Source organism: Notechis scutatus, chromosome 4 (assembly GCF_049901735.1).
Source record: "Notechis scutatus isolate UNSWTSFEM ecotype Mainland chromosome 4, rNotScu1.2, whole genome shotgun sequence".
Lineage (NCBI taxonomy): Eukaryota > Metazoa > Chordata > Lepidosauria > Squamata > Elapidae > Notechis > Notechis scutatus.
In genome coordinates, this window is record NC_142012.1 from 80944853 (window position 1) to 80963402 (window position 18550).

The 18550-nt window shown below is 45.0% G+C and overlaps 1 protein-coding gene across 10 annotated transcripts in view; it reads left to right on the forward strand.

Moving 5' to 3' along the window:
• The window catches only part of ZMIZ1 (zinc finger MIZ-type containing 1), a 392646-nt gene that overhangs the window by 327323 nt on the left and 46773 nt on the right, over positions 1-18550 (forward strand). For 8 of the 10 annotated variants that reach the window (XM_087963911.1, XM_087963918.1, XM_087963914.1 and 5 more), the window contains one exon: positions 16149-16217. The exons of the other annotated variants lie outside the window; for them this stretch is intronic. In XM_087963911.1, the coding sequence (XP_087820037.1) occupies positions 16149-16217 (69 nt within the window). The remainder of the gene's footprint in view (positions 1-16148; positions 16218-18550) is intronic. 10 annotated transcript variants of the gene reach the window in all.

Consider the following 18550-nt stretch of genomic DNA (forward strand, 5'->3'; position numbering starts at 1 on the left):
AGTTTAAAAAAAAAACACCCTCCCCTTTACAACCCTGTAATCCCATAGAGTTGGGTCGACTGGATGGAGCTGAGCGTTTACTGGCCAGCTGCCCTTCCTGACACCTATGTGGAGTTCACAGCAGATTTTTTTTTTCTTTGCACTTTAGGAGAAAGATATCCACCGCTATCTAGAACTGAACTCTCAACCTTCTGAATGGGAGGCAAACATCTTTGGCCGTCATACCGGTCAAATCCAGTCTAGGCTATCCAATGTAAATATCTGTTCAACCAACGACAATACCTTAGATCTTTGGTCAGAACTTGAATTACTAAGTTTCCACCAGGCTTAGACTAAGAAGCTAACCCTAGATTGCCCATGTATGCAATAATAACATTGGTATTATTAAACAAAATCAATGTCAACTCCAGTCTAAATTTCTGGAGACTATACAACCAACCATAATAACAATAGCCAACATACCTCGGTGTTTTTGAAAGTGTACTTAAAAACAACAACAAAAGAGGTAAACAAAGAATGCAGAAAAGTTGCAAAGCTAGAAGCGGTAGAGAGGAACAATCTCATGGGCCTTCCAGGTATCATCAGGTATCCAGGTCATGAACATCATAGCAGGTGCTTTCTAAGAACGTGCCATGCGCTTTCCCAAAGGTGCTTTTTTCAAGAGGCAACTTGTTTTTCTTTGAAGACGTTTCGCTTCTCATCCAAGAAGCTTCTTCAGCTCTGACTGGATGGTGGGGAATGGAAAGATTTATACTCCTTGCAGACAGCGGGTCATTTGCATTCTTTTTAGAGAGCCGTTGAGGCCACTTGGAGGTTAGTTTGTGTCCTCAGGGTCACCTGAGTGGTGCGAATGGGTATAGTGCCTTCTTGGAACTGTCGAAAGGTTTTTGCATTCCTTCGCTATCTCTGCCTACCTCTATGCAGTCAACCTTTACCTGGTCAAAGACCAGCTGGTTTTTCTTACTCTCCAAGGTATCCTTTGGAACCAACTTGAAAACTATCATTCACAGGCTTCCTCACTATCCAGCTTAAAATTTATATAGAACGTCTGGCAAAATCCATTGCTAAAACTATTCTGAATAGCTTTATCTTTCATAGTTTTGTTTTCACTTGCCCTTGTCTTCCTTCCCGGGCTTAATCTCATCTCTACTTCTCCTGCACTCTGTCCATATTTATTCTCGAGCTCAGGGAAGCAACCACTTCACTTCCCAAAAATATATTTAAAAAGTTGAGTACTTTTTCAAGGTATTCCCCTCCTAGCGGTGTCCCACTTGGGAGGGTTGATAAGTTGCATCAGCCCATCATCTCCATTTCCTTGAGGGAGCCAGCATTGTGTGAAGACAATTTCTGTGGTCATGTGGCCAACATGACTCTATACTGAAGATGCATGGAATGTTGTTAATCTTCCCACCAAAGTGGTAGCTATTTATCTACTCACATTTGCATGCTTTTGAATGGCTGGATTGGCAGGAGCTAGAGGGGCAGTACTTGGGCCTTAAACTGCCTACCTTCTGGTCGACAAGCCCAGCCTCCTAACCACCAGGCCATCATGCCCCCCCCGCTTCACTTCTTACCATCAATTATAAATTTGCTCTGCTTGCTGATTGATGTTACTGCTATCTTTTTAGCGTTTAACTTTCAGCCAGATTTTTCATTCCCCATTGTCTTTTTTTAATAAAATAAAATATTTTCTTTCAGCTAGTGAGGTGGGATCATCCACATACTTGAAATCATTAGTGTTTCCCTCTCTTGGATTTAAGCCACCATGGAGAATGTCCTTCTTCTGGGTCCTACCAGATGTATCTCCTTAGGGAATGAGACCTGCAATATTTTTTTGCCTCCCCACTCTAGTGGGTCGGGTGGATGGCCCCCTCAGATAACCCAACCATCCATTGTTTCCATCTGTTGCTTCTTGACCTGCCTTCGGGTGCTTTAGAGAATAGGTTGACCTTTTTCTTGGTGCCAACCCATCAAATATTATCTATGGAGCTTCTCAGTCATCCAGCTTATGGTTGTCCCAAAGGTTCTTTTTCCAAGAGGCAACTGGACTTTCTGTTTTTTTCTTTGAAGACGTTTCGCTTCTCATCCAAGTTGCCTCTGGAAAAAGCACCTTTGGGGGCCTCCAGTATTGGAACCCTGCTGTCATGTCTCCCCAAGTCCTTCCTTTCACTACGCAAGGCCGCCATGTACGCTAGATTTGAAGGATGGTGCTGATTTTAATACGAAACACCACTTTTGGTTTTTGGCGAAGAATTTAGCAAAATAGTTTATCGCTTATCTAGTTACATCAGCCAAGGGTCTTGGTAGAGTTGCAGGTGTTCCATCCTTCAAATGTGGAACTTTAAGGGAGCAACCACGATCGCTGCTGTTTGGCAATCACAAAGCAACAATTGGTTTCATGAACTTGGCTTGGATTGTCCTTTGCATGAAGACATCTGTAGGCACACCTTCAGACATGAGTCTAGTTCATCCTGTCTTTCTCTTTGAGACAGAAAATGCTATTCCACCAAGAAGCTCTCACTTTTATCTGAAATGAGCACCTATCTTAATTCAAGCTATTGATTGAACCAGAAAAGTAGTAGTTGTGAACAGGTTTCCCTCTCCTCCCCCTGGAAAACAAGGGATAACAAGTCACAAGCCTGGCATTTAGCCAAACCCTTTTATGAGTGAGCATCAAAAGTGTTGCCTTGGCATGTGGCTTTCAGATCGCTTTCAGTAGATAAGCATAGACCTGTCACCGCTGGAGTCTGTCCTAGGTTCGTGGCAAGATGTAGGAGATCCTTGACTTATGACTCCAAGTGAGCCCACAATTTCCATGTCAGGGTTCCAAGTTAGCAAACAGAACTGCGAGGCAGGTGAATTCCTCAAAGAATAGTTTTATTGGGTATATCACTTGGAACAGATCTGTTGAAAACCGACTCTAGATTTTCCCACGGTTTTCACCTAATTAGAAGTAAAAGTTTTCCCCTTTCCCCAATCAATCGTCCGGTTGCCTGGTAACTTCACACCTCCCATTCCGGCCACCTGTGGGAGTGTCCTTGGTTCCCAGGAGAAAGTATTTTGTTTTGACTACAAACCCCAGCTATCTCTATTCCCCGCTGTCTATCACTCAGCTCCAGTGTGGCAACACTGAAGAATCAAAATGGCTTCGGTCAGGTCAGCTTCAGGTTTGCTAAGGAATTTGCTATGTGAATTTAGCCCCATGTTACAACCTTTTTTTTTTTTTGCCACAGTTAAGTGAATCTCTGCAGTCATTAAATGAATCATTTAAGTTAAATGAACCTAGCTTCCCTCCAATGACTTTGCTCGTAAGAAGCTGGCTGGGAAAGTTAGAAATGGTGACCAACTATGATAGATGGATGGATGGATGGATGGATGGACAGATAGATTTATATGCCAATTGCCAACTGTCCAAACTTTGATCCTGCAATCACAGGATCAATGTGCAATGGCCACACATGTGGAAATCAGTCATAGGTCCTCCTTTTTCGGTGCCGTTGTAACTTTGAGCAGTCACTAAATGAAACTTTTGTAAGTCAAGGACTTTCTGTACCGCAGGGAAGTATATCCATCTGGAAGAGAGAGATGGTACAGATACAAATGATATGTACTCATAATTGTGAGGGATTTCCCTTCCCTCTTCCCGAAATGCGAGCCTTCCTTGTGAGCCACCCATCCATCCCTATCTATACAGCTGAGCTGCAGAGGAGAAAGACAAATCAAAAAGAGAAATATATTCTCAAAAAACGAGTTACAGAGGTGGGGAATATATATTTTGAAGAAGTCTCTCTTCTCTTCTGTCCTGTCTCTCTCTCTCTCTCTCCCTCCCCTTCTCTCTTTCTCTCCTCTCTCTCTTCTCTCCTATCTTCCCCTCCCTCCCTCCCTTTCTCTCTCTCCTCCTCTCTCTCCCTCCCTCCCTCCCTTTCTCTTTCTTTCTTCTCTCTCTTTCTATTCTCTCCTCTCTTCCCTCCCTCCCTTTCTCTTTCTTTCCTCTCCTCTCTCACTTTCTATTCTCTCATCTCTCTCCCTCCCTCCCTCCCTTTCTCTTTCTCTCCTTTCCTCTCTCTCTTTCTATTCTCTCCTCTCTTCCCCCTCCCTCCCTCTTTCTCTTCTCTTCTCCTCTCTCCCTCCCTCCCTTTCTCTCTCTCTCTCCCTTTGTCTTCTCTCCTCTCTTCCCCCTCTCTCTTTCTCTCCTCTTTCTCTTTCTATTTTCTCCTCTCTTCCCCCTCCCTCCCTCCTTTCTGACCTCTCTCTCTATTCTCTCCTCTCTCCCCCTCCCTCTCTCTTTCTCTTCTCTCTCCTCTCTCTCCCCTCCCTCCCTCCCTCTCCTCTCTCTCTTTCTCTCCTCTCCTCTTTCTCTTTCTATTCTCTCCTCTCCCCCCCTCTCCCTCCCTCCCTCCCTCCCTCTTTCTCTCCTCTCCCCCTCTTCCCTCTCCCCTTCTGCTTCTGCCAATCTTTCTTTGGAAGAGAAAACCTTTTTTTGCTACTCTGCGGGCATGCAAATTAAACCCACTCAGACAAACCCAAGCAAGGCAGGTCTATCAAATATTTCATTCATGCCTGCAATTTGTATTCTGATTAGCCTGTGCAAAAGAAAAAAGAAAAAGAAAAAAAAACCTTTCCTTTCTTCCATTCTCCCTCTCTGTCTTGGAGGGGAGGAGGAATGGAGAAAAAAAAATTAACTCAGAACTAGAATCTTTTTTCTTTTTTTTTTTGGCCTTGGCTTCTTTTCTTGACTGTTTAAAGCAATCCGCTGACCTCCAGGCATTATGAATAAACAGTAAAGCTGAGAACAAAAGAAGCTCCCCGCCAGCCATTATTTCACATTAGCATAGTGGAGGAGGCTCTACATGTGAACAATGAAATTCCCATTCACCGATAATCAGTGAGTTTCCTGCTGGTTTTTTTGGGGGGGGGGGCGGGGGGCGGGGGGGGATTACCAAGGCAACAGGCAGATAGAATACTTGGTTGGGTATTTTGGTTTTTTAAAAAAAAATAATAATAATTACCCTTATCATGATTGAAGGATCCATTGACTTTGTAGAATGCTAGCTGCACTGATCAGTGAAATTAATGTCTCGCTCTTTAACTGGGGGTGAACTGGGAAATCTCTCTCGAACAAACGCCTGGCACGTCAAATGAAAGTGCATCCTGGATGATGCAGGGCTGCTGGCTGGTGCAAGGAGAGGCAATCCAAATTAAAATTTCTGGTAGCAGGCTGAGTATCGTTAGCCATTCAGCAATTCTGCAACAGAGATTACAGGTGCAACGCTCACGTTTGCGGAGCGTTGCATAGCAGGAAAGAAAGAGTGTACTGATGTGCCTTAGGTGTTTCTTGCTGTTGGGACAATGGCCAGACGGAGAGAGACATTAAGGAAGAATTATTTCATCCCATTAGCTGTGAGAGATTATGGTGATGAATAAAGCCATGTTTTTTAAGTGCTGGAAGCCTTCTCTACGACTATTGTTCTCTTTCCCACCTCTGCTTTGTTGCAATTTGCTTAGCATGATGTTTGTCGGTGGGGGGAATGTCTTTGAGAGGGTGGGTTGTAAATTAAAGAGTAACTAGAAGGCTGTCTGGAATAAGACTTTTTAGATAGATAGATAGATAGATAGATAGATAGATAGATAGATAGATAGATAGATAGATAGATAGATAGATACCGTGTTTCTCACAAAATAAGGCCAGGCCTTTTTTTTTTTTGACCCCCCAAAAAACGGCTAGGCCGTCTTTTCGGGGGTGACTTAATTCCCCCCCCTTGCATCCTCGGGTGGGCGGGCGGCAACAGCTTGGATGTTGACCTCGGCGTTGGTGGGGCACTTCGTATCGGGAGACCTTCCGCCACCATTGCTTTCCCTCCTCCCCGTGCTGCCGCGGCGTTTGGAGCAACGCCGCGGTGTTTGGCGCAGCCACAGGCGGCCAGTCAGGGCTCCTCCCTGCAACCGGAGCCCTGAGGAGACACTTGGCTTCAGGCGCTCCTGTCGCCACCTTCCCTTTGCCTTCGAAGGTAAAGCCAATTCTTTTAAAAATGACGCCCTACTACAACAAAGCCTCCCCTGCCCGAGAGGGCAGCCCAACCCCACGTGGGAGGTGAATCTCCCAGGGCCACAGCGCAGGATCGGCCCACCTCGAGAGAAGTGCCAAGCCGCCATCCCTACCTGGCGCCGGGCAGAGCGCGAAGAGCTTCGCCTGGGGCGCCCAGCGCAGCTGACAGGCAGGCCCTCCTTCCCGGCAGCAGAGCTCTCACCAAGGCAGCAAGCGCCTCCCCGCAGGACCCTCCGCTCATCCCGCCAGGGCCGCGCCAGAGCCGTGCGAGCTGGGCAGAGCCAGGAAAGCGAGCCGCAGGTGCGCACTCGCCTGCCAAGCAAAAGAGCCGGGCCGACCTGAGCTTGGCTTCCTTCCCAAGTCCCTCCAGCACGAACCCAAAGGTTCCACCGGGAGAGGCTGCCCGAGGCAGTGATAGCGCCCACCTGTCCGTGGACAGGGAGGCGAGGTGCTGGCAGTGCTGCTTCCCTGGCCGGCGGAAAGAGCCTGAAGCCCCCATCCTTTCCATGCCTCGCCCAGCCTGTCCCCATCCCCACGCATCTCCAAATGCGCCGGCAGCTCCAAATACTGCAGCAGAACGGGCATCAGGCAGAGGCGCTGACTCGGCGGCGCTCAGCTCAGAAGAAGACGCGGCACAGGCCGTCGCCTTGCCTCCCTGTCCACGGATGGGTGGGTGCTATCACTGCCTCGGGCAGCCTCTCCCGGTGGCCCCTTCAGGTTCGGGCTGGAGGGACTTGGGAAGGAAGCCAAGCTTGGGTCGGCCCGGCTCTTTTGCTTGGCAGGTGGGCACGCACCTGCGGCTTGCTTTCCCAGCTCTGCCCAGCCCGCACGGCTCCGGCGCAGCCTTGGTGGGATGAGCGGAGGGCCCGGCGGGGAGGCGCTCGCTGCCTTGGTGAGAGCTCTGCCGCTGGGCAGGAGGGCCCACCTGTCAGCTGTGCTGGGCGCCCCAGGCGAAGCTCTTCACGCTCTGCCCGGCACCAGGCAGGGATGGCGGCTTGGCACTTCTCTTGAGGTGGGCCGATCCTGTGCTGCGGCCCTGGGAGATTCGCCTCCCCATGTGGGCTGCCCTCTTGGACAGGGGAGGCTTTGTTGTAGTAGGGTGTTGTTTTTAAAATAATTGGCTTTACCTTCGAAGGCAAAGGGAAGGCGGCGACAGGAGCGCCTGAAGCCGAGTGTCTCCACACGGCTCCGGTTGCAGGGAGGAGCCCTGGCTGGCCGCGCATGGCTGCGCCAAATGCCACGGCGTTGCTCTAAATGCTGCGGCAGCAAGGGAGAAGGGAAAGCAACGGTGGCGGAAGGTCTCCCGATATGAAGTGCCCCACTAACACAGGCAGCACCATATCTGGGCATGCAACAAAAGTACTTCCTAATGGCAAGCCCCCGCCCCCCCCATTTCACATGTTTAATATAGGCCTTAATTTGGGCGGAGGGGCTTAATTTGATTTTATGCCAATAAAACATGGTGGGGCTTCCTATTGGTGCAGGCCGTATTGTTGGAGAAACACGGTAGATAGATAGATAGATAGATAGATAGATAGATAGATAGATAGATAGATAGATAGATAGATAGATAGATAGATAGATAGATAGATAGATAGATAGATAGATAGATAGATAGATAGAAGAGGGATGATGGATAGACCGACTGACAGACAGACAGATGAGAAAGAGAGATGATGGATGATATAGAGATGGATGGATGGGGTAGATAGATAGTGAGACAGATGATGGATGTTATAGAGATGGATGGATGGATGGATGGATGGATGGATGGATGGATGGATGGATGGATGGATAGATAGGAGAGAGATGATGGATGATAGATAGACTGACAGACAGACAGACAGATGAGAAAGAGAGATGATGGATGATATAGAAATGGATGGATGGATGGATGGGAGAGAGAGAGAGAGAGAGAGAGATATATGATGGATGTTTTAGAGATAGATAGATAGATAGATAGATAGATAGATAGATAGATAGATAGAGGTAAACAGACAGAGATAGACAGACAAATAGGTGATAGATAGGTAGAAATAAATAGAGATAATAGATGGATGATAGACAGGTGATAGAAGGTAGACAGACAGACGGATAGATAGATAGATAGATAGATAGATAGATAGATAGATAGATAGATAGATAGATAGATAGATAGATAGATAGATAGAATTTAGATTGTTCCCACAGCTAAACTCATTTGGGGGGATGGAGTAAAACTGGAGCATATCCAGTTTATGTGGCTTGTGAAGTTTGGATGCTGTGCTGGAGGTTAGCAAGCCACGTTCAGGACCCGAGTGCTGCCATGGGGTGGGTTGAACTCCTGTCCTTTGCTTCAGCTCGTGCCATATACATGAAAGGAGCCCCCAACTGGGTATCCTCTGGGCAACAGTGATGTCACTAGCTAATCCTTTCAACCCAGAAGCGCCTCATTGCTTCTGAGATGAGTGCCATGTGACCAGATGAATGTGTTGACTTGAGTTGATTTTGGGGATCCCCCTTAGCTCATTGCTTCCTGACTCCAATGAAACATCTGTAAGTGCAAGAAATACAACTCTTAGACAAAAACTTCACACGGAGAACCATTGTCGATGTTGTTGTTTCGTGCTCCCTGCCTAACATTCTCCCCAAATTCCTGTGTAACTTTCTCTTTAGCAGCCCCTCAAACTTTAATGTAGTCCTTCGTCTTTTCCCAGTTTGTCTCCAACATTCTTCACTGCTTTACTTTCCCTGGGTTGAACACATTGCACAGCTATTACACCACTAAGTGCCTCTCTCCCCAGAGTCTTGTTATGAATGCTTCAGCACACAAGGTGCTCTGAATCCCAGAACTGTAGGCTCTCCAATTTAGAAGTTCCTCCTGCATCTGCATCCCATTATTGGAACAGGGGGGGGAAAATTCTAAGAAGATGAGCAGATGCCTTGTCTGGAGCTATCTGAGGTACATGTAGGCTTAGCTGGGAGAAACCTCTTCAAATAATTCGTTCAGTGGATCGGCTCTTGTGTTAAGTCCTGATCGTGCAGCTGGTGGCCAACACAAAAGGAGAAACAGCTTCCCACATGAGCAAAGGTCTATAACAAATCAAGATTATTCCAAAATCATGACCCACGAATGGGGATGTCACAATGCCTGCCCTTGCATCGAGAATTATAGCACTGTGTCATGATGCAATGAGACACCTCTGAACATATTTGTCCTGAAATAGATTTTTGCCTCCTCAAGCAGAGGTTGTATTCCATAAGGAGGAGGAGGAGGAGGAGGAGAAGGAGAGAAGAAGAAAAGGAAGAAGAGGAGAAGGAGGAGGAGGAGGAGGAGGAGGAGGAGGAGGAGGAGGAGGAGGAGGAGGAGGAGGAGAAGAAGAAGAAGAAGAAGAAGAAGAAGAAGAAGAAGAAGAAGAAGAAGAAGAAGAAGAAGAAGAAGAAGAAGAAGAAGAAGAAGAAGAAGAAGAAGAAGAAGAAGAAGAAGAGGAAAGGAAGAAGAAGAATGTAATTTTGTGTGATCTTCCTGACAGTAAGGACAATTAACCAGTGGAACAGCTTAACACCAAAAGTTGTGGGTGTTTCATCACTGGAGGATTTCAAGAAGAGATTGCCCAGCCACTTGTCTGAAATGGTTTAGGATCTCCTGCTTGAGCAAGAGGTTGGACTAGAAGACCTCCAATGCCCCTTCCAACTTGGTTATTCTGTTAATTGTTTAGCCTTAAGTAGTTTGTTCCTTAGTGTAGACTGACTCCAGGTTTTCTTGTAAGTGAATCTCATACTTCACCAACTCAGAAAGTTTTTTCTTTGTGGCTGTTTTATATCCTTGTTCTGAATCCAAGAAGTTGGGAGGAGAAAAATAAGAGGAAGAGAAAGAAGAGATTAGTGATAAAAAGAAGATATGGCGAAAGATAGCACAAGTCACCACGAGGAAGAAAATGTATCTGCTGCTAGTAAAAAAGAAGAGGCAAAATAAAATGAGCATGAGATAGCAAATAATTGACGGATTAACATTTTTGCTTTCCTTTTTAATGGCCAGTTTTTATAGTTGGCCCATAACATCACTGACTTTTCAATCAATATAAATGCCATTCCCTATACTTGATGCCCGGGTATTTATTTATTAGACAGGAAAAGCCCTGATTTTGGAGACCCAGAACAAACGTAATTTCCAATGTTGGATTTTCCCCCTTACTAGAGAGAGCCCCCTTGTGGAGTACTGTGAAGCAATTACCGTGGCAATTCCAAAGTGCTGTACAGTAGAAGCCATTTTAAGCCAGTACAGTAGAAGCCACTTTTAGGCACAACAGACTACACACATACCCTGAGAGGTGTTAAGGGTGTCTAATCCCCACAGTATTTGTTTCCAGAGAGTAAGTAATCTGTGTACCAAGTTTGGTTGAAATTGCTCAAGGTGTTCCAGAGTTATGCTGGAACACACACACAAACACACATTTTTATATATGTAGATAAAAGGCACCATTTTCTACACTTTGGATAGAATTCCACCTTTTTTGCGCATTATTGCCACGTGTTTCAGTGAGGAGAAAAACATATATTAATCCGGCCGTTTTGTAAGCACAAAATCCACTATCTTATGAGATAAAACCGGTTAAGCACCATAGCATTATTGGTGTCAGTTGTTTGGTCCAAACATTTTAATCACCAATTTGCTCTTACATCTACTGAGGTAGCGCTGTAGACAAGCAAAGAGAAGAGGGTAGTTATTTTTGTATTAGCATTATAATTATAATTCTCACATGGGAAAACCATTTTCGAATCTCTGGATCAGGGTTGCAACATTAATTCTCTCCCTGGTCGGCCATGGTTTTATCCTGTTATTCTTCTTTGTCCCCTGTACTGACCGTGAGTACGGTTGAGTTTATTAGTGCAATTACAAATTTCATCAGACCTTTGCACTCCAAACATGCTTGCTGTCCTCAAGGCATAATTAGGCATCTTAATTACTCTAGCATTACTGTTCAACAGGAATAATATTATGCACAGCATTTGTTTGCAAGGCAAAAATGTTGATTCTATAAGCCTTGTTCTGGACTGAAATAAGGAAGTCTCCCTCAATTCCATGCTTTAAATCAGGGGTCTCCAATCTTGGCAACTTTATGACTTGTGGACTTCAACTCCCAACTCAGCCAGCGCATCAAAAGAGACTAAACGTTTTTGCCACGGTATGGTTATTCTTCAAGGTGCCACGCTGAACTTTGTTCTTTGTGTAATAAATAGTCTAGCATGGAAACCAGTGGGTGGGTGAGTGAAGAGTCTTAAGGATCCCAAGGAAGAACAACAGATTCCAACAGCTGAAACTTTAGTATGATCTTTCTAGCAAGCTTTGGCGCTGTTTAAGAATCTCATTCCAGTAGTAATGTACGGCTGTGAGAGTTGGACCATATGGAAGGCTGAGTGCCGAAGAGTTGATGCTTTGAAATTGTGGTGTTGAAGAAGACTCTTGAGAGTTCCTTGGATTTCAAGGAGATCCAATCAGTCAATCCTGAAGGAAATCACCCTTGACTGTTCTTTGGAAGGACAGATCCTGAAGTTGTTGGGGTTGTGGTGTTGGAGAAGACACTTGAAAGTCTGTTGCAATACACAACTGTTACAATAAATGGATGCTAAAAGTTGCAGTGGTCAACCTTGTGGAATGCTGGCTGGGAGGGCGCTGGCTGGAGAAACGAAAGTTATGGGAGAAGGAGAAACGAAAGTTATGTGGGAGAAGAAAGTAACTGGGCAGGGCTAAGAGCAGAGGTGATAAGACCCCAGCAATGGTATAGTTTTTGTATTAGCATAATTATGTAGGTTACCTTATAAGGAAAAATTCCTTGTTCCTGCTATGACGCTTGCAAGCAACCTAATAAAAGGAGGTACCTGCCTTTTGTTCAGGGCCTTTTCATCCCGAGTAAACATTGTGTCCGTGTGTTTATTCATTTACCATGAGAGGCCCAGGGCTCTGAACTCAGACCCTGCCCGTTGCCAGGGTGTGGGCAGCAAAAAACCACAAAGTCCTTTGGACTGCAAGGAGATCCAATCAGTCAATCCTGAAGGAAATTAACCTTTCTTTGGAAGGACAGATCCTGAAGCTGAAGCTCAAATACAGATCCTGAAGCTGAAGCTCAAGAGGACTCCTTGGAGAAGACCCTGACATTGGGAAAGATGGAAGGTGAAAGGAGAAGGGGACAGAAGAGGATGAAATGGTTAGATGGCATTGAATTGTGTTAGATGACGCAATGAACATGAATTTGCCATTTCTGCAAATTCTGCCACCTTCATGAGCCAATCCTCCATGGTTGGTTTTTCAACGTTTCTCCATCAATGTGCAGTTCTGATTTCCAAGCAAAGTCTGGTTCTTTGTAGCATTGCCGTAACATCACTTGAACAATCACAATGATTGACACATTGCGATGCATTTTGGGAGGAAATCCCTGAAGTTGGTGTGGCAAGAGTTGGCACATTCCAACGACTCTCTGACTTTCTGCCTCACTAATTTTTACTTTGTCTGATGAAGTTGCTTGGATGAGCAACACAACATCTCACATAGACCCCTTCAGCCTGGATAATTTGAGTCTTCATTGATATTTGAACATTCCTTCTTGCAACTGTTCCTAAGATGAAGGAAAGCTGTCCTCCAATCATCTGAGGCAGCTTTCCAAAATAGGAAGTGCTGCAGCCTGCATTCCTTGCTAGTCAAATAACACTGACATCCAAGGTGACTTTGGAGGAAACTGTGGATCAGCAATTTCTCTACCAATGTTCTCCCTTGGGAAGAGTAGCAGTGCAGCTGTGGAAGGTGAAGCCTCTTAATGATGCCTTCACATGACCAGAGCTCCTGACAGAACAAGCAGCAAAAGATGGAGAAACTGCCAAGGTCAGAAAGAGGGGGTTAAAGCAACATCTACAGAAACACACCTACTGTACGGCCATCAACCTCCAAGGTTGAGACTGATCAAGGAACAGCTTCCTCAAAAGTTCAACCCACCCACCCTTAACCATCAGCTGCCACAGACCACCCTGGAACTATGGAAGACAAGTAAGGAGCTACTAGGCAATTGGGCACAATCATATGACTGCCATGCGGTCAGGAATCACCTTGGCCTGTATGGAACAACAGAATAACACAGTTGGAAGGAACTTTGAAGATCTTCCAGTCTGACCCCTTGCTCAAGCAGGAGACCCTATACCATTTTAGAAAATGGTTGTTCAATCTCTTTTTTAAATCCTCCAGTGACTTCCAATGGTAAGCTATTCTACTGGTGAATTGTTCTTTTTTGGAAATGTCTCCTTAGTTCTAGGTTGCTTCTCTCCTTGGTCAATTTCCATCCATTGCTTCTTATCCTGCCTTCTGGTGCTTTGGAAAACAGGTTGACTCCTCCCTCCTCCTCTTTAGACAATCTAAGAAAATGGGGCTCTCCAATAGAAGATACTCTTTGGGAATGTGGAGAAGAACATTTCATCTCACACATGGCACGGTGCATACAGTGTCCTTCAACATATATTGGGGAAGACCTCATGCTGGCAAGAGAACATGCTGTCGATATGGCCCGATCCTGGGCAAGTGTCATTTAGTTTTAACCCTTCTTACTATTTTACATGCTTTTTACATGTGTTATAAGAGCCATGGTGATGTAGTGGTTAGAATGCACTACTGCGGTACTCCAGGAATTCAATCTTGACTGGCTCAAGGTTGACTCAGCCTTCCATCTTTCTAAAGTCAGTAAATTGAGAACCCAGATTGTTGGAGGCCAATATGCTGACTCCGTAAACCATTTAGAGAGGGCTGTAAGGTATCATGAAGTGGTATATAAGTCTAAGTGCTATATTTCCAACGTTGGGATAAGTTCGAAGCCTATCGGGTTGTTGAACCTATAGGTAGCAGAACGTGCCATGATTCTAACAATTCCATCTATAAATTCCCAACCAACATGCCAAAATGCTTACCATAAGGAATGGGACCAGAAATTTGTAAGAACAGGAAAGGTTGAGTACAAGTCATCTGCTGAAAACCCTCTGCTGTATTGAGGCAATGATGGGCAGCTGCTTATGTTGTGGTTGTGTGTTGTATCTGTTGTGCTCGTCTCTGGTATAATATGGACATCAAAATAATTGTTAAAAATCTGGGATTCTCTGTTGCTCCCTGGCAAATTCAGATTTGTTTCTGAGTAATGCAATGAGTGAAATGTTTCTCAGCAGACCTCTAGTCAATTTTAGCACAGAGGCACAGAGAGAGGGAGGGAGGGAGAGAAGGAGAGAGAGGGGGGAAGAGGAGAAAGGGAGAGAGAGAAAGGGAGGAGGAGAGAGGGAGAGGGACACGGGGAGAGAGAGGACGGGGAGACTGACTTGTGCTGTTTCTGACCTTCTTGGTATCTTCCTCTGCTGATCAAGAACGATGGCACAATCAATCCAATGGACTTTTAGGAAATGTACCAGGATTGTCTCAGTAAAGACATGCTGCAAGAGAACAGCATACTTGTAGCTCAGGGTTGAACTTTAGGGTCCTTTCTGCATTCTGAGATTGGTTGTCTTCTTGCAGATGTTTTATCACCCAAATCAGTCACCTCAACAGTGCTGGAAGCTGGTGGGGTCTGCTATCTCTGTTTATAGATAAGCTCTTCCTTTGTCCCGTCTTGAATTAGGTGCTTCCATTCCCTATATTATTTATTGCCAAGACAGAGCTGATCACTTGTGAGATGAATGTTGTTAGACTCAGGCCTGTTTGATGCTTTCCTCAAGTGGCCTCATGTCTTTGGAGTTCAATTATTTAAGCAATCTCGGGGGGATCACCCAAACCTGCATTCTTATACCAGATTCTTTCTCATTACACTTGTGGTGATTGAGTGCCTTAAAAATACAGCAAAGGAAAGAAAATGTGTGACAAAAAAAGCTGGGTGATCATGTTGATTGTCCACATCAGTGGTTGTTGCTGGCAAGGGTTGGCTTGGGGACAGAGATGAGACCATCTTTGAGAATGGACATCCCAACAGGTTTAACAGCAGCCCCAGATTCCACAGATCAAATAGGTCTCCCTTCAGAATGGAACGACTCACTGTGGCCAAATTGCCACAACCAACTCACTGCAGCCAACTCACCATGGCCAACTTGCTGCGGGACAATTTAACATAACTATTTATTTTAATACATTATTTTAATTTTTTTGTCATTCCCATTTAATTTGCGTCCCTTCCTTTTGCATCCTTTCTTTAATGATTCTATTCAACCATTGCTTTGATGTTAGTGTAACTCTTGCATCGAGTTGGCTGTGCAAGTTGGCCGTGGTGAGTTGGCTGTGGCATATTGTTGCAGACCTGTCCAGGGGCTTCACCAATTTTAGCAATGGGTTCTCTGCCTGGTTGCTGGGTGTGGCCTAGTCAGACTCCTACACCACAGATGCGGGGGGGGGGTGTTTTTACCCTCCCCAGGCTCCAGAGGATTTACTCAAGCCTCCGGGAGGGTGAAAACAGCCTCCCTGGGCTCCGGAGGCCCTCTGGAAACCAGAAATGGCCCCCAATTTTTGGCCTTCCCGAACTTCCAGGAGGCCCATTTTTTTTTTTATTTTTTTTTGCCCTCATTGAGCCTCTGCGCACACCCAGCACTTACCTGCATCCAAAACGGGCCATGTGGGGACTCCTGAGAGGGGCGTGTTGGGGCGGGGCCAACCAGGAGTGGGATCTGAGGATTCTCTGAACTGCACAGAATCTTAGCTCGGGGCTCTCCGAAACCCCTATGAATCCCCAGCAGCCCATCCCTGGACCCGTCTTCCTTAGCCAATTGTAGAATTCCAGATGACCCAGAGGTTCTGTGGGGTTGTACAAGCTATGCTTAGCTTTGTGGTGACGAGGAGCTGGGATGGATTTCATATTGGAGGAGTTCCAAATGAGATGCCCATGACTTCCCATTGGCAAACCAAATGAGGAGGGGCATCAATCAGCCAAGCGCACTGGACACTGTGACAGGACGCACCACTTGGCATTATGTATATGTATGTGGGGGGAGCCCATTGCCTGGAGAAGCTTAGCTTCCAGATCTCGTGAGAGCCAGATACCAAATGCAAAACGATGTACGTTGTTAGGGATTTCAATTTTTATTCTGGATCTACACTTTCCCTTCTGATTCTTAGGTGCATATGTGACGGCTGCCATCTTGACAGACCCCAGAGGTTGAAACGGGGACCTCCAGAGCTGAAAGCGTGAGTCTCTACAGCTAAAGAGCCAGGCTCTGAAACAGGCTGTGAAAGACTCTTTATGTCTTTTCGTGGACTAGCCGCAGAAAGGGAGTGTTCATAGAGAGAGAGAAATGGATCCCTTCCCCTCTAACCAAGGTTCCCCTAGATCTTTCCCCTGTCTCGAGCCCATCAGGAATACCTGTGGTTTTTAGCCCTCCAATTGCTTTCCTCATGTTCCAGGGTACGAAGAGTTGTCTCAGGTTATTATTTCTCTGCCTGAGGTAGAATAGCAACTACACATCCTATCTTTTCAAACCCAGGTGCATCGTATTTAACACCGACCAAGTTTTTTTTTCTAACATCTGAAGCAAAAAAAAAAAAGAAAAGAGCATAATAAGGAGTCCAGGGCACCCACTGGGGAAGACCAGGAAGGTAGTTGAGGAACCCAGGTGTGATGACATCATCATGCCAGCCCTACAACCTCATACTTCCTTTAGACCATTATGATGCAACTATGCTGTTATTGACTGAATTCATTATCATGCTTGCATCATCATTATTACATCATCATCGTTTGTTGCAGATCCTGCTGACGGTCCCTGGAAGAAGGGTTTTTTTTTCAATGCAATGAAGATAATTATTTGATGCTTGCAGGATCCAGTCTGGGTCAGTCACTGGGATCAGAAATTTAGTCTTCCGAACTTTCAGACTGGTGCTGGAGCCTGTCCTCAGGGAACTTCTCATTCTCCAGAATGTTTGCTTTGGTCTATGCTAAGCGTAGTATTGATGTCGTGCCTGGTTGTGGGTGGCTAATTAGTTGGTGATTGGGGTGTTGATGGGCGGCTATTGTTGGCTGTTGTTTCCTTGTGCTGCCAAGTCCTCTGTCTCCTAAGCACCTGAAAAGCTGGGGGACTTCTGTTGACTGACAAGGCCCCCATTTCCCAGGCTTCAATTATTTCCCTGGCTGTTTTTGTACCTGCTCAGCCAACAATCTCAGTAGCTTAATGACTCCAGCACAAGTCTGAATGCTCGGAAGATTAAACCTCTGATACCCCGTGACCAACCCAGATTAGATCCTGTAACATTATCCCGGGACACGTTCATTCGTCATCTTAGGCGTAGCTACCTAATGGTAGAGTTGGTTGGGGACATTTGCAAAATTGTTTGTTTGCTTCTTCTCTTCCCAATTATGGTGGGAAATGTTGTGGGCAACCCCATGGCAAATCAAGAGAAGTGGCAAAATGAAACACACCAAGAGGCGTAGGAAACATTAACAAAAAGAACTTACCCAAAACCAGTCTCTTGAGAGTGAAAATAGATTTTCCAAACTTGTCCACCAAAAAATAGAATAGAATAGAATTCTTTATTGGCCAAGTGTGATTGGACACACAAGGAATTTGTCTTGGTGCAAATATTCTCAGTGTACATAAAAGAAAATATACATTTGTCAAGAAAGTCAGTCCAGCTTTAGATGTCTATATTCTGGAGTTTCCTAATGTGTTTTAAGGAAGTATATATCTCTTGTGAATCTGAGAACAAACTACCATGATCTAGCACATGAATGTTTAACCTTTGGAAGGCCAAGGGCCCTATTAGTTGAGGGGGGTGGTGGTTTTTTTTTCTGTTTTCTTCAAATTCAAACAATGTCAAGAGTTCCGGTAGTAGAGAATTTGTTGCATTTTGACTGAACTCCCCCCCCCCCTTATTCTTTCCCCAAATCCCACCAGATTTTCAAAGAACTTAGAGAAATGAGATTTGAGTGGCAGATAAAAGAGTATGGTGTTCATATTTCCAGATTTCAATATTTAGAATGAAGATTTGCATCATCCTAAGATCTAGGTCAGATTTGAAATGAATAATTTCTTACGTACAGATGACCTAAGATAGGGTTCCACATTCTGATATTTTCTTTCTCCTTCCCATTCTCCTTTTTTTTCCTTTTTAAATCTCTCAATAACAAAGTCCATTAAGATTTATTTTAGCTATCTAGCCAACATCTGAAACCATCTTTAGTAGACTGTTTTTCCAATATCTAAACAACTTTCTATGAATTGTTTTGGAGGAAGGATTTATATTTTCTAATGAAGTTTTCTTTTCTTTACACTTATGATTTATTACTCTTTAAGCACAGAATATGCCCATGCTAAAGGCTAGGCCTCAGCATAAAGATTCTTAACAATGAATCATCGTTAAGAAGATATTTCAAAACCATTTAATTTTTTTTCCATATGTGTTCTTCCTTTTCCCGTTCCTTTACATTGTTCATTTTCAGCCAATAAGAGTTGTTGACCTATCCAGTGTTGATCATTTGGACTCACACATTTAGCAAACAACAGAAGCTTCACAACAAGTGTTTA